The sequence below is a fragment of the Microcaecilia unicolor genome, chromosome 2, assembly GCF_901765095.1.
Source record: "Microcaecilia unicolor chromosome 2, aMicUni1.1, whole genome shotgun sequence".
Lineage (NCBI taxonomy): Eukaryota > Metazoa > Chordata > Amphibia > Gymnophiona > Siphonopidae > Microcaecilia > Microcaecilia unicolor.
In genome coordinates, this window is record NC_044032.1 from 556,847,563 (window position 1) to 556,864,711 (window position 17,149).

The 17,149-nt window shown below is 43.4% G+C and overlaps 1 protein-coding gene across 1 annotated transcript in view; it reads right to left on the minus strand.

Moving 5' to 3' along the window:
- The window catches only part of CLOCK (clock circadian regulator), a 250,497-nt gene that overhangs the window by 58,387 nt on the left and 174,961 nt on the right, over positions 1-17,149 (minus strand). The window contains 3 exon segments of the mRNA XM_030192205.1: positions 803-961; positions 4,147-4,239; positions 14,572-14,672. Coding sequence (XP_030048065.1) covers positions 803-961; positions 4,147-4,239; positions 14,572-14,672 — 353 coding nt within the window.

A 17,149-nucleotide genomic window follows, 5' to 3' on the forward strand; every position in this document is an offset into this window, starting at 1 on the left:
CATCTTGGGGGTTCAGTTTAATTTTTGTCTAAATAGAAAGTTTATGATTACTTGTTCTATAGTGGATTAGGGTGTATCTGTGTTTGTGAAAAAGACATGACTTTCAGTTGGCATTGACTGTGCAGGATTGACGATCTGTACTATCTGTCTGGTTTCGTTTTACAATAGGTGAATTGATGTTCTAGTGCTCACTGTAGTGTTTAAGATGATTTCTTTTTCCTTGTGTGACTCGCAGAAATGACTGCTTATGGTATGGTAGAATTGCTCTATAGGTCCTGAGTGTTTTGTATTCTCGGTATGCCTAGTACTGGATTTTGGAGGGGGGTGTTAAAAAATGACCGGCCCCGGGTGTCAACTACCCTAGGTACGCCACTGGGCTCAGGTATTTGAGTTGGGGTGGGGGTATTTAAGTTGAGTTGGGGTGGGGCATTGGCTGCCAAGAAAATATTGTGCCCACCCATTTTGATGCTAGCCCCACTCAAAATTGAAGCTCTATGCCATTGCTCTGTACATGGCTCCGCATCTCAACATCCTCTACGGGCCAGCCACCTGTTTGCAGCTAGACTTGACTGGGTCAGAGAAATCTCTGAGCATGGAGTGGGGAAACCAGATTTATTTGAACTCATAGCCACACCAGCCCCAGCGCAACCTGGATTAAATCCAAACTGCTTTTCCTTCAACTCAACTATTATTTTATTTTTAACTTGACTTGGAAAGTGGCAGATAAAAACAGAGAGCCTTTCCTCTAGAAAAGCTGGTTTTCAGACCTGCAGCAAAAAGTAAAATAAAATTCACATCCCACCTGAAGTCCCTGCCCATGGACCAGATGGAGCTGTTCTTGAATTTTACGGAGCTCTTCCTGCTGACGATGAATATTTGCCTCTATCATTCGGGTTCTCTGCTCCAGTTGATCCTTCAGGTTTTGCATAGCTCCTAGCTGGGCTGGGAACTGAAAACTAGGCTAAAACGCCACATTTAAATACAAAAGTAAAGATTAGAATATGCAGTTTACAAAAAAAATAGATCATCAAAAAACATTTTTCCAATTCCTATCTTTATATATAAAAGATAGAAATTAAAGTAATATTAAAAAGTGTATATAAAACTGTTGACTTCCAAATATAGTTTGCCTTCGTCTAGTTTAGTGCTATGCATACCCAGTTTCAGGTAAGAGATGTGATTTGAACAACTTATAAGCATGTCAAGAAGAAAGGCAGTAGCGGTGACTTTGTGGGCCAGCAAAATATGACGTCAATTAACTTGTATTTTTAATGCTACATCAGCACAACGAAGAAACAAAAACAGACCTTACTTTAGCTTTCCAAGAAAATCTGGCCATTTTCTGCACACACAAGTCACAGTATAACAAAAGACTATGGACCCTGTTTACTAAGCTGTGCTAGAAGCGCACTAGTGTTTTTAGCGCGCTTTAAATGGTAGAGACACCCATTGGAATATATGGGTGTCTCTAGCATTTAGCGCACACTAAAAACACGAGCGCATGTTAGTAAACAGGGTCCTATGTGTAGTACTCAGCATTAATATTTCCATATTACATTATATAAGGCACAGTCCTTAAAAAAAACTTTCTGGAGGTACAAATTTGCATTTAATGCCCCATGCTCTTCACTGGAGTGGTGTGTTGGCAGGTCTTATGGGAAATTGGCCTAAAGGTAGCGGGTTAGGACTGTTCCACATGTAACTCCATCCCCAATACATGAACACAGACACAAAGACAGCAAGAACAAATATCATGGTAATTAAAAAAAATAGTAGGTTTAAAAAATATTTAAGGGAATGAGGGACAACTTTAAAGTATGCCTGGGACCCATTCCATATCTTTATTTATTTATAGCATTTATACCCTGCTCTTTCCCGCTCGATAGCAGGCTCAGTGCAGCTTACGCTGTCTAGGTACATAATTATCACAGGGATAACACAATTTAAGGGTACGAAGTATCACAGAGGTACTACAATGTATGGGTAAAAAGTGTCATTGGGATAATACAGTTGTATAGAGAAGGATAAAGGAAGAGATGTGGGGGAAGGATTGAGGCATGTTTAATTTTATTGGTGTGGGTTAGAGTCATAACTTAAGTTGGGTTGTTTGGGTAGGATTGCCATTTCGGGAATAACATGTATAGAATGTTTGTATGTTTGGGAAGCTTGTCAGGTGCCCTTGACCTGGATTGGCCACTGTCGGGGACAGGATGCTGGGCTCGATGGGCCTTTGGTCTTTTCCCAGTACGGCATTACTTATGTACTTATTTAAGGAGACACAAAGAAAATGGCTAAGTTCAGTATCCTGCTGGTACAAACATATGGTAACTGTTATGATTCTGCTGAGGCAGGCAGGGGAATGACTGGGACTCGCTTCTGATTGGCCTATCAGGGATTGAGCTGGCATCTGAAGCAGCAGACGTCAGAAGTCAGATTTATTTAAACTTCTCTCCCTACAGCCTATGCTTTAGCGTTGATTCCTGTCAGCTGAGCCTGTTTCCCTCTCTCTGTTCTTGTAGCACACTGTGTATTCGTTGGAGTTTGCTTACTCTTCTTGTTGCTTGTGGTTTCTGTGTGTGCTGGTTGTTACCAGCGTGTGCTTGATTGCTTCACTACACTGCACCTGGGTCTGTCCTCTGGTGTTGTTTTGTCCGTGGTAAGCTCGTCCCTGCTTTGTTTATTTAGTTCCCCTCTCCTCAATATTAACCCTTTTTGTGCAGAGCTAGATATTTGCCTTCTGTAAGTCCTGCCTCTGTTGGCAGCCTCTCTGTCCATTGTAATCGTTATTGTTTAAGTTTCCCTGTCCTCAGTGTTAACCCTTTATGTACAGAGCTTGGTATTTGCCTCCTGTAAGTGCTGCCTCTGTTAGGCAGCCTTTCTGTCTGTTGTAATCGGTCCTGTTTGTTTGTCTACGTTTCCCTTTCCTCAGTGTTAACCCTTTATGTGCAGAGCTTGGTATTGCCTCTGGTAGGCAGCCTTTATCTGGTGTCTGCCTTATCCCTTTCGGTACTCTTGTGTGCCTGCTTCTTTCCTGTTTTTATTTAAGTGCAGCCTTTTCCTTCAGCCTGTTTTTCCCTGTTCAGCCTTTCCTGTGGAGCTTCGCTCTTGTAGAGTCCATGTCTACCGTGCCCCATTCCGTCCTCGGCTTTCCCTTTTTCCCTGTGGGCTTTGCCCTCTGCTACCTGTGCTTCTGTGTAGCCTTTGTTTGCATTCTCTCCCTCTGGTCATAGTCTGTACCTGCCAGCTTTTTGTCTGTCGCCCTTCCATTGTGTCACTAGCTAGCACTGTGTGCATTGCATGAGCTCCAGTCCCTTTTGGGACCCCTCGTTGTTCTTTTCCCTTCCCTAGTGTATGACACGGATCCAGTTCAGCCGTGAGGCCTGTACGAGTGGGTTCTGGTTCGGCTGTGAGACCTGCCTGAGTGGTCTCTCTCTCTTTTCTGGTTGTGCTTCTTGATTGTCCTGAGTGTGCAGGGCTTTGTGGCTGTGGTATTGCTTAGCGCCTGTTTAGTCTACCCTAGGCCTTGGCCAAGGTCCTTCCTAAGCCTCGGCCTAGGCACAAGGGCTCAAAAGCAGCTTAACAGTAACTAAAAAGCAACCACTGGAAAATTTTGATATTTTAATTATAAATAAAAAATATTCATTTATGACTATTTGCCAAATAACTAACAGGAAATGCTTTGAGGGTGATGGGTGATCTAGTAGTAGGAGAGGATGTGGCCTGGTTAGCATAATGGCTTTAGAATGAAAAAACAATTGTTCAAACCCTACTTCTGCTATTGCCACTCCTTGCACTTTATCTCCCATTGCTGCACCTGCCCACTCTGGGGCTTTTTTTAATTAAAGTTTAGTGTACACTAATAGACATTAATGTGTGCTAAGTGCCACATGGCCCACAGATATAAAATAGCAAACGCAGCATTTAACACATGATAATTCCATTAGCATGTGCTAAGCTTTACTAAATAAGTCCCTTAGATTGTAAACTCCTTTGGGTGGTGACATATTGTACCTGAATATTTACCACCAATGTACAGGATGCATATGTCAAGTAGCATTACAAAAATGACAAGTATAATCGGAGTGAGGACTGGCTTTCATTTTTAGTGGCAACAAAATAAATTAAATAAAATGGTCTGATTCATACCTGGGTCATACCTGCCTGGATCTGTAAAGTTGTTGCAGACTGAGAAATCATTGGTTGTGCTAATGACCGTCCAACAGACTCACAGCTTAAAGACTAAAAATACAAAGAAACACCGTTGCTACTAAATGGGTAGTACACATAGAGGCATATTTTCAAAGCACTTAGCCTCCCAAACTTCAATAGAAACCTATGGAACTTAGCCTCCCAAAGTGCTTTGAAAATAAGCCTGATAGCCTAATACACCACTTTCATTCTATATTGGACACAACATAAAAAACAAAACTGGCTTTATTTCTGCAGAATTCTACACTTGATTAACAGAATTCCACATAGGGACCAGGAAGCAGTGGTGGACTTACTCTCTTCCTCTCCTTTTCCATTCCCTTTCCCCCTCATGGTGCCTTCAACACACTCTTTCATCCCCACCCAACGATACCTCCAACACATGTGTTCATCCCTGCACCCTATCCCCCTCCATGCCAGCACGCTGCCCTGGCTCAGTGCTGATCAGAAGCAGGAAGAAAAAGACAGGGGCTGCGCAACAAGCCAAGCCCTCTTCTTATGTCACCCAGTGCTGAATGCAGCATTTGGACAGCAAAACTCTATGGTGCCTCGCAAGGTTCAAATTTTGCACTAAGCACCAAAGCAATAAAGGAGGACATGGCTCAGTGCAGGGCTTGACTCCCTCCTCTTCCTGCTACTGATCAGAATCAGGCTGGGGCTGCGTGCCCGAATGGAGGTGCTGCAGGCGGTGGTGGTGGTATGTGCTTGGTCTCTGTATCGCATGGGGGAGGGGGAGAGTACTAAGTGTCTGTGTACCACTAGGGAGGGTGGAGTGGGGGGGGGGGGGGGAGGAGAGTGTTGGGTGTTCATGGGCCTGAAGGCATGTGTGTGTGTTTGGGGAGGGGGGGAATCTGGGGAAGTATGTACTGGTGAGGAGGAGAGAAAAAGCTAGAGAGATGTATGAAGGTATTTAGTTATGGTGTGTGGTCATTGGGAGACAGCTTTGGGGGTGCTGAAGGGAGGGAGGTTGAGAGGGAGCTCTGTGTGTGTGTGTGTGTGTGTGTGTGTGTGTGTGTGTATGCAGGAGGGAGGAAGGTTGAAAGGGAACTACAGGTGTATGTGTATATGTGTGTGTGTGTATGCAGGATGGAGGGAGAGTGATTGAGAGAGAGCTATAGGGATGTGTGTGCCAGAGAGAGGGTGATTGAGAGGGAATTATGTGGGAGGGTGTACAGGAGGGAGGAAGGTTGAGAGAGAGAGGGAGGGAGATTGAGAGGAAGCTATGTGTGTTTACATGTGTTCCAGGGACAGGGATTGGGAAAGAGAAGGCTGGAGTGAGAACTGGGGTGGAGGGGATCTGCTGGAAGATTAAAAGATTAAAAATTAGGTGGGTGCCACCCTGCTAAGGGGGCAGATAATACTGGGGATTGAGCTGGGGGGAGGGAAGGAGGGGGTGAAAATACTTTAGAAGTGGGACTGCTGGGAAGGGTTGGAACCTGAGTAAGGAGAAAGCAACAGTTCAAGCCTGGGGCACAAAGAAGCCATGCCTTTATGATGCGGGAATACTACACAAAAAATTATAAAGAGTACAGAATTTTGCCAAATTTTCAAAACATTTGTGCAGAATTCCCCCAGAAATAATATACATATGAAATATGATTAATTCACTTTCATGGTCATTTATTAATAGCACATGCTATCACCACTGCATAAAACAGGCCTTGCAGCAAGCAATGCACATTAGTGGCACTAGCATGTGTTCCTAATAAATGACCTTTATGTGGGTTTAAATTCAATATTCAAATTTCAGAATACACAAGATATTGTTTCTAAATAAGGTGTGGGTTTTGCTCACAGAAACACATGGTTAAACTGAAATTGCATTACATTACACTTAACAGGAAATGTGCAGCAAACATTTATTAGATCCTCTGTCCGCACAAGTACATCATCAATCTGATCATTCTTTCACAAGTCTTGTTAATGTTTTGTAATTTAATGGTGGAATTTGCTTTAGCCGTGGACTGCGGCTGTGTTTTAAGAATATACTTTCATAAGCGAAATGTAATTTTTAGGTTTAAAACCTTTCATTTTCCCTAATGATTCTAAAACATGCAGAATTTTTGGCTTTGAGGCCTCTGGTGGTCAGTTTTTCTTGTGGTACCCATGTAAGTGCCTTTTGAAGCATCAGAGGAAGAGATATATTTTTGGATACTTGACCATTTGAACAAACTTCAAATGGTCAAGTATCCAAAAATATATCTGTTCCTCTGATGCCTCAAAAGGCACTTACATGGGTACCACAAGAAAAACTGAGCACCAGAGGCCTCAAAGCCAAAAATTCTGCATGTTTTAGAATCATTAGGGAAAATGAAAGGTTTTAAACCTAAAAATTACATTTTGCTTATGAAAATATATTCTTAAAACACAGCCGCAGTCCACGGCTAAAGCAAATTCCACCATCAGTGTTGCAGGCAATAACATCTGCCTCCATTGAAGTTGTAAAATTTGTGAAACATCCAAACTATCAGCCGAGTCCTGGGATGTTATCTGAATAGGTTCACTCACAGAAGAAACTTTCATTAATGGAACATATCTTCTTTAATGGAAGAAGTATTTCTGATGAAAAATCCAATTCTTTCAATAAATATTTTTTAACCAGTTCTCTCACAGAAATAACTGGGCTGCAGGGAAAATTCAGAAGCCTCAGAATAAATGTCTTTTGGTAATTCTCCATATTTTCAAGTTTAGCAGCCAATCTAATATTGTCCTTAAACAAATTCTGAGATAAAGAAGATAAATCCAAACATTCTTTCTCAAAATGTTATATTTTTGTAGCATGTTCCACAAAACTGTTGTCATAAATAGTATACTTACCCTAAATGTCATTAGTTATTGCAGTAAGGTCACCAAACCTTTTATTTATAGTACCTTGTAAAGCTTCAATGGCACCCTTATGGAATCCAAAGCTACCATTGAAAATGTAGAGACCCCAAACTTAGTGGAATGCATAGCAATCTTCTTGGTGAACACAGAGGTCTCTCCTGCAGAAGCCTCCAGAATCTCCCTCCCTTTCAGGAGTTCTCTAGGGGCACCGGTTGTAGCAGGCGTATTTCCCCTGACTACTGCTGAGGCACATGCAGCTCCGGCACCACCTTTGGTAGAGCTGATGCTGACACTTCTGGGTGCAGACGCAGCAGGTGGAAAGTGCTGACTTACATTTAGGGTGATTTCCATCTCCAAACTGCTCTCTCGTGGAGCAGCAAGCAGAGTACTGCCTGGTTCGCTGCCTCATACCACAAATTTCTCCATGGGTAATAGATCAGGGATTGGAGAAGATTCTTTTGAGCAAGTCCTAACCTTCTCTTCCCGTTTACCCCTAGCAGTGGAGCTAACAAAGATCAACAAGGCAAGCATCCTCTCTTATTAGTGGCCCTATTTAAAAGCTCGCTATGCCGCTCCTCTCAATCATTCATGTCAAACCAGTTTACCCTATTTAAAATCTTGCTATGCTGCTCCTCTCAATCCTTCATTTCAAACCAGTTTATTATCTTAAAACTTGAAAAACTAAAAACAAAATAAAGAAATAAAAGAATAAAAAAACCCCCACAGCTTAATAGAAATAATAGTCAAGAAAAGCCCCTCCGAAGGGACACCACCTTGTAAGTGGTGGAGGGGCTTCCATGTTTCAATGGCTCAGAGGGCTGTGCTGTAGGGTTACCCATATCAGACAGGCCTCTGAGGAGAAACCAGACAAAGAGTGTCCCAACTTGGAGGATCCAAGATGGTGTTGAGGGAGGACGTACGCTAGTTGAGTTCCCGTTTTACACCAGAATGCCTGAAGAAGAGGGCGCGCTCCCCAGAGAATGGGGAAGAGAAAAGGAAAAGCCGTGGTGCTGTCCTCCTCGAACACGGCTGGGGTTCCCACCACTTCTCAGTCTATTTTGGAGAGATTCGGGGTCATAACATCGGGGATATCGGTTCTTGCTTTGGGGAACAGCAAGGCTTTATTGCCGAATCTCAGTGGAGGGAGTGACTTTGAGTCCCCCTGTTGGCATGACCCCTCCAAGACCCGGAAATAGTAATGCTTCGCTATGGAGGTCAATAATGGAAACGCCCGAAGTGGGTTAGAATTTTCATGTGACCTGAGGAGGTCCTGGCAAAGCATTGACTCGGATAATAAACCAACTGGGGGATTGGAGAGTGAGCTCTTCCCCCCGAAGATATCTGGAGCGGTTTCTGTGGAGAAATTGGACTTGGTGAAGCCAATAATGTCATAATGGATGTACTATAGGAACTGCAGCAGAATGTGAATAACTCTCTTCTTCAGATGTTTAAAATTTTTCACTATGTGAGTTAAAGAATTTATATTAATACTTATCTAACAAAGTGGAAGTCCAAGATATAAAAATAGAGACTTTGATTAAGGAAATGGCTTCTATGAAAATCAGACAATTTGGTAATGAAGAATATTATCTTTCTTGTAAAAATTGGAATTTCTGGAGAACCAATTAAGGGAAAATAACTTGAGAATGATAAATCTATAAATAAGTCTCACCTCAAACATTCTGAAGCTCTGAAGCTCACTTTGTGGCAGGGAAACACTGGGCTGTCAGCAACAGTCACTTGCACCACTCACTCTCACTCATAGACCCGCCTTCAGCCACGCCCCTTCCGCACATAATTCGCAACCCCAACGTTCTAAATGAAGCTGCCACTTCCGTTTTTGAGGTGGCACAGATCAGAATTTTTCCCCATGAATGTCTGCCCCGCCCTCGCGTCACAACATGATGACGTCCAGGGCGGGGATATGACACTCAGCGAATCGGCAGTTCCACCACTCTCCGATGCTCCACCCCCCCAGACCGCACCTAAACCCACACATCCCCCGACGCAAACGTCACCGTCCCGCCTCCTCCTGGAAGCCGCTCAAGTTGAGCCCATACACCCCCCCCCCCCCCCCGTCAATGCACCAGCCTGCCTACATCCAAAGCACAGCGCCTGTCACCTGTATCAAAGTGCTGCAAACGACGACACTACCAACAACACGGAGCACCGTACTCCTCAAAACAAAGCAAAACTGACGAGTCGGCCAGCCACCCTCCACAGAAAAAAAAAAAAAGCTTTCACAGCACTTAAAAACTTACTTACACATCAAAGCGGTGCCTGACGACAAAGTAGTAGCTGGGAAGATCAACAACAATGAGCTTGCAAAACCACACAACGGATTTGTCCCGCTACGCCTTCACAAGGGGAAAAACATAATAAACAACTGATCAGGACCATAAAATGGTGGCTGTAAAAGAACAGGTGCACTCAAAACAGGAAAAAACCAAAACAAATTTAAAGAGAAAGGAACAAACGAACTCACAGATGATCTCCAACTCTGAGCTGAAACAATGCGTGCAAGAAAAACAAACGGATTTAAAGGCACACCGTTCGGACCTAGCAACGCTGGAAACACATCTGCACAGTGAGATCCACGAGTCCCCCAACCCCAACCCCCAACACACAAAAAACCCCCCCTCAGAAACACACACCACAAAACTCCCACCCTCAATCACTTACACACACACATACAGAAACAGACTCAGAGACACAGATACACAAAATGAAGCTCTCTGACACACAAGAACTTTCAAAAGCAAACCACCAAAAAAATACAAAACATGCACAATGAAACTCTCTCTCTCTCTGTGTATATCATCACTGCAACAACGCCACACACCACTCCATCCAACTTTGCAAGCACGGCACATCACCCAAATCACCCCCCCCCCCAAAAAAAAACAACAAAAAAAGACCAACCTACAAATACACCCCACCCTCAATCACTTACACTTACACACACTCACACTGACTCACATACACACTCTCTAGGACTCACAGTTTGTGTACTGCACACGTACTCTCTCTCACTCTCTCTCTCACACACAGTGAATCTGTGTGAAACAGAATCACAAAGTCACAATTTCTCACATACGCACTCGCACACACTCTCTGCCTCACACACACACACACACACACTCTCTCTCTCACACAAACACACACCCTCACACATTCACTGTCTCTCTCTCTCACACAGTCACTCGCACACACACTCTCTCAAGCAAACACACTCCCAGAAAAACATTGCTAGCGCCCGTTTCATTTGAGTCAGAAATGGGCCTTATTTACTAGTTTACCTATAATATCCTATATATCAGCTACTGAATTCTTGAAGAAATATTTCTCTGATACTTTGCTAATACCTTCTGATAGCCACCTTTTGGTGACTAAAATTATATTTCCTTTAAAATCTTCTTTATCAGAGAAAAGAGATGTAAGTTTAACTGACATTTTGGAAAATTCAGAAGTTATAGATTTATTATTAGTGACTTTCGTCTTTGATTTAGATAGGAACAATGTTTTGAAATATTTCCGATACATGGTTGATAGTTTTTTGGGTTCAAAGATGCATATATTTCCTGACACATCAAGGGAATCGCAGACTGGGAGGTGTGAGGTCTTGGCTTTTAAGCCAGGAATCATTGCCCTAGGTGGGACCTTCCTAGCGCGATTCCCTTGTAAGTGTTTTATTTCCTTATTACTTATTTGTTTGAACCTAAGAAATTCTAAGAGTTTGTGGAAACAGATGAAGAATCCTCTGCAGCAATTTCCTTCAGTTACCACTGTACCGGCTGCAATAACCGATTAACCTTCCTCCCTCAAAAATGATAAGTGTAAGATTAACCATTTGAGTTTTTCTTATTTTCTTTGATTGTTTTCCTGATCTTGGATCTTCCAATTGTGGACAATTATGTAAATATATATTGTTGAGAGAAAATGTTTTCCTTTTTATATTAATTTCTGTATTTCCTTACATTTATGTGATAAATGTGAAAGTAATTAAGTAAAATGATAAATAAATTAAAAAAAAAAAGAAAACTAAGGAAAATCTAGAGAAAAGATTGTTTTTTTTTTTTAATTTACAGAACTGGTCTCCACCCATCAATCAACTTCTCCACCATATCAATCATCGTGAAAAGCCATAGAAAGAAAATATGACTTTAAACCATTTAAACCATTCTTAAATTTCTTAAAGTGGATCTCTGTCCAGAGGTATCAAGGAAGGGTGTTCCAAAGAGCAGGCACAAGATAATAAAAGGGAGCATACCTAGTGGAGTTCAATCTAGCAACTTAAGAAGAAGGAATGGTTGATCTATTTTGATCTTTCAAACACATATGCGTTTTACTGGAGTATTTGGGATCAGAAGATTGACTAACTAAAATGGACTACTGGTATAGAACAGATGTGGGCTAGAATCAATATTTTAAATTTAATTCAATAAGATACTGACAACCAATGTGCCTACTTAGAAGGGATGTGACTATCATATTTTCAAGTATTCGTAACCAATTTGACAGTAGTATTCTGATCAGGTCAAGTACGATCTGTAAAAGTTAGCAACTGCATGTTTGTGAATAAATAAGCACTAATTTCCAAAGACTGGATAAGGAGGGCCAATAGGCTCAAGAAGATGTTAGAAGAAACAGGGAAACAACAGAGCTCTGCGGAACTTCACAATGGAATGGATAATGATATTTTTTAAGTCGATCAATTAAACAGCTCATAATAACAACAGTTGATTAAAAAAGAACTAAACCATTTAACCACTGTCTCTCTAAGACTACAAACGCATGGGGGCTCATTTTCAAATCACTTAGACTTATAAAGTTCCATAGATTACTATGTAATTTTGTAAGTCTAAGTGCTTTGAAATGCCTCTTGGTCTACCAAGTCAAAAGCAGCAATGAGATCCAGGGAAATTATTAAGGCAATTTTGCCCCTTTCTAGATACTCATCAGGCTCATTTTCGAAAGAGAAGGACACCCATCTTTCGACACAAATTGGAAGATGGGCGTCCTTCTCCCAGGGTCGTCCAAATCAGTATAATCGAAAGCCAATTTTGGACGTCCCCAACTGCTTTCCGTCACAGGGACGGTCAAAGTTCAAGGGGGCGTATCGGAAGCGTAGCGAAGGCGGGACTTGGGCGTACTTAACACATGGACGTCCTCAACTCATAATTGAAAAAAAGAGGGCGTCCCTGATGAGCACTTGGACAACTTTACGTGGTCGTGTTTTTCTTACGACCAAGGCACAAAAAGGTGTCCGAAATGACCAGATGACCACCGGAGAGGATCTGGGATGATCCAGTGGTCACTAAACCCTCCCACCCTCAAAAAAATATCTTTAAAAATATTTTATGCCAGCCTCTATGCTAGCCTCAGATGTCATACTCAGGTCCATTACAGCAGTATGCAGGTACCTGGAGCAGTTTTATTGGGTGCAGTGCACTTCAGGCAGGCGGGCCCAGGCCCATCCCCCTCCCTACCTGTTATGTTTGTGGAGGAAACAGCGAGCCCTCCAAAACCCACCACAAACCCACTGTACCCACATCTAGGTGCCCCCCTTCACCCATAAGGGCTATGGTAGTGGTGTACAGTTGTGGGTAGTGGGTTTTAGGGGGGGTGGTTGGGGGGTTCAGCACACAAGGTAAGGGAGCTATGTTCCTGGGAGCATTTTCTGAAGTCCACTGCAGTGCCCCCTAGGGTGCTCGGTTGGAGTCCTGCCATGTCAGGGGGACCAGTGCACTAGAAATGCTGGCTCCTCCCTCCCACGACCAAAGGGCTTGGGGCTAGATGCACTAAAACAATCGTTAAAGCCCTTCCCTTACCGATTCCTTAGCGAATCGGTAAGAAACAGCATGCATCAAGGAAATCCCATGCAAATGAGCTGATCGCTGCTAGCTCATTTGCATAGGATTTCCTTCCAAGCCAGTCAGCCAGCTGAGCATGCGCAGAGCAGCCAAGCGTTATGCTGGCTGCTCTGCGCATGCCAAGGACATCCTTTATGGACGTCCTTCACTCAAAAAAAATGTTACATCTCGCTGCTCTCCAGCTGCATGTCTCTCAGCCTGCAGCAGCAGCTACGAGGAGGCTCCCGATGCTGCTGGCAGCTATCGGCGGCTTCTGCTCCGGCCACCTTGCTCCTTTCTGTTTGCCCCGGGGTGTTAGCAGCACGTCCGATGCCCCTCCTCCAAGTCTCTCGCAGCCAATCACAGCACGTTTAGCTGCACTGGTGTCAGCTAAACGTGCTGTGATTGGCTGAGAGGCCGTGGGGGGGCTGACTGGCTTGGAGCAGGACGGGCACCCTCTCTGTCCCTTTTCCTTGGCTTCAGATGTGTACTCGCACAGCCCTCGGGCACCGCCAGATTTCTGGCACCGTGCCCAGCTCAGCTCCTCTACTCTCCCACTTCCATGGCAGCACGAACTGATCCCTCATGGGCTATTTAGTTATACAGATCAGCAGAAGTCTTGACACGCAGCTTCCGTACCCCAGTTTTACCACTATCACAGAGTAGCAGCAGCGCAGCGTGACTGACCACCACACACTCCCGGGGCTTTAGGGTCACAGCATCAACAAAACTTTAACGCAGTACCGAGCCTCCTCCAGCACTGGAGACACCAGCCACGTGAACTGCGTTCAGCTTTTTCTTGCAGGGTTTCTCTTTTTTTTTCCGATTCCCTCATAGCAGCCCCAACAAGAGGTGCAGACCTCCCGTTAGGTTTTCCACAGTGAGGGGATCGGAAAACGGTAGTGCATCTCATTGTAATAAGAATTTTACACATTATAATACTAATTTGCTCATCTGCATTCCCTTTTCGTTAGTTGCTACCGTGATAGGAAAATGGCTCGGAGAACCCTTTTGTACATGTTACGGTTTACTACTTGCTCGTTGAACTGGCTAGAACCAGTTTAAAACCTACGTTGCTGGCTCGTAAAGCTTAGTGCATCTAGAACTTGGTCGTTTCTGAGATGGGCGTCCTTGGTTTCCATTATTGCCGAAAATCAGAAACGACCCAAGTCTAGGGATGACCATTTCTAAGGACGACCAAAATTTCAAGATTTGGGCGTCCCCGACCATATTATAGAAATGAAAGATGGACGTCCATCTTGCTTCGATAATACGGGTTTCCCCGCACCTCCATCGGGACGTTTTGCGAGGACGTCCTCAACAAAACTTGGGCGTCCCTTTCAATTATGCCCCTTCATGGGTCTCACTGAGCAAAACTCAAAATAGCACACAAATACTGTAAACCGTCAGGTTTAAAACATTTAAACATTATGCACAAGATCTACCCTAGACTTGTCCTTTGTATTAGACAAGTATGTTTTTAAAGATTTCATATTTATATAAATAGCCTAGAAACTTATTTTGGATCATTAACTTCAGTAGGAAGGCTGAAGTCTGAGAACAGAAGTATTAGAAGCCATATTTCAAATGAAATCAGAAAATGTGCACTCTTAACAATTCTTACACTCACATAAAAACATTAGCTCTTCTTGTTCTGTTTTTATGAAAAGAAAAGCATTATTACCTGGCTACTGATGGATGAACTCCGTTGCATCGCCTTATCATGGCTAGATAAATTTTGCCTTGGGGGAGTGTTAGTGTCTGTCACCATTTTTGTTGGTGTAGCTAATAAACAAACAACATCATCTTTTAAAATTACCACCAAAGCAGAATGAAACACAAATTTTGAATATAAACACTGTCTCAAAAAAAAAAAAGGGAAACTCACTTCTGCTGCTAGCAAATATCTTATTGTACACTACAGTATTATTCATTTCTCTCAGATAAGCTGTGGTCAAAGCATCCCATAAATATAAAACTGTACAAAGTACAACAGTTTTCTCCTTGTATTTCCAACTCAATTGAACCCACTCTCTGTGGAGTCTTTATTTCTAACTACCTAGGGTTCTCTCCCTCTCCCATTCTATTTTCAGGGCCGACCTTAGGCTGAGGCGACCGAGGCGGCCGCATAGGGCCCCGCGCTTCAGTCAGCCTTGACCTAGTTCCGCCCGGGGATCGCCGCCGCTCGTCCGAACTGCCTGCCCTCTTCTATCCCCCACGATCGATCATCGATCCCTTTCCTTTTTTGCTTTTAAATTTACCTCCAGTCCGGCAGCGTCAGTGAAAGCGCTCCCAGCCAGTAAAAGCGCTTCTCTTCGCTGTGTCCCGCCTTCTTCTGACGTCATGACGTCAGAAGAAGGCGGGACACAGCGAAGAGAAGCGCTTTTACTGGCTGGGAGCGCTTTCACTGACGCTGCCGGACTGGAGGTAAATTTAAAAGCAAAAAAGGAAAGGGATCGATGATCGATCGTGAGGGAGAGAAGAGGGCGGGCAGGGGAAAGAGGGACATGGATGGGATGGCAGGGCTCAGGGAGAGAGGGGAATTGCTGGATACATGGGTGAATGGAGGGGGGCGGGGGAGAGAGGAACAGATGGGAGGGCAGGGCCCAGGGAGAGGAGAAATTGTTGGAAATGGAGGGGAGGGGAGAGAGGAGAATTGCTGGAAATGGAGGAGAGGGGATAATTGCTGGATGTGGATGGAGGAGGGAAGGGCAGAGAGGGCCAAGGATGGACTTGGATGGGATGGCAGGGCCCAGGGAGAGGAGAAATTGCTGGAAATGGAGTGGAGGGGATAGAGGAGAAATGCTGGATGTAGATGGAGGGCAAATTGTTGAATTTAAGGGCTGGATCGGAACACTTTGAAGGCAGATGCTGAAACTGGAGAAAGGATAGGGACAGGGGGCTACAGATGGTAGACAGAACACATAAGGACACAGGAGGATGGTGGACACGGTGAGAGAAAAAATATCAAACGGAAAGAAGACACTGCATAAAACAGAAGACACTGGGACCAAAGCGAATAGAAAAACTAAATGATCAGACAACAAAGGTAGAAAAAAAGTATTTTATTCAGAATTTATTAATTGGAATATGTCAGCTTTTAGAAATGTGCATCTGTGATATTTTGCATGTAAGTTTCAATTTTTCTAGTATTGCTGCATGCTGAGTCTGACTTCTTGAGGTAACTTGCCATTCAGTATTTTGCCTTCATATTTGTTGTGTCATGTGTTTTTCATGTGTGATCAAGGTACAGTATCCTGCTAGCGTGTAGTATTTGCAGCCCTTTTTTTTTTCACAAGGTAGTGTATTGGTGTTATAGAGCCTGGTGTAATTACAGTTCTGCCTTTCCATGCATAAGGTTGTAGCTCGTCCTGTCCTTGGAATTAGTGCTGTTATGGTTTGGTAAGGTTCTGACTGTGTTTTTGCACAAGTTTGTGTATAGTGTTTTGCAGTGGAGAGATTGTGTGTCCGCACCTCTGCCAGGGTTATGAGAATTTCAACTACTAATTGTGGACTTGAACTGAATAATTTCTTGGGAGGGGGGGGGGGGGTTTCATGATAGCATTGTGCTTATTATTTCAATCAGTTTTTCTGTACAAGTTTAGCTTCATTTGTCTTTATTTGAAATTTCATAAATAAAAAATTTTCTAAAAATTGAATAACCTTATCAATGGGCGGGGGCGGGGCTAGGACGGGGCCCCACCAAATTGGTCTGCATAGGGCCCCGCACTTGCTAAGACCGGCCCTGTCTATTTTATTTCTCTTCCCAACTCAATTAGCCCATTCAACATAGCCAGAGTCCTCTGCAAGGAGCCATGCAACTCTGAGACCTGAATCCAGATACAAGCTATTACTGTTGTGCAATAACTGTTTCCAGATCATCCTGAGCCCCAGCTGGCTTTGGGAACAGAAATCCAGTTTAGGAATCAAACCCAAGCCCTTTGCATGGTAAAGTGCAGTATTTGCCATTGTACCACCAGGTTGGTCCCCAACTCATGTTCCTAAGTCATTTACCTAAAGGTTGATAAAACTGCTATATGACTCCCCTTTAATACACTTTAAAGCTGAACTGTATATTATTTGTACTGTGTTCGGCACTAACATTCAAGTATTTCAAACAGGCAAAGCTCTCAGGTGAAAAGATGTATAAACAATTTACCTCATTTCTGTAATTCACATGTTGCAATGAATCTTATAAATATACAATATTTATGCTCTGAAAACGTGATCAGTTTATGTCCCCAAACCAGACATGAACACTG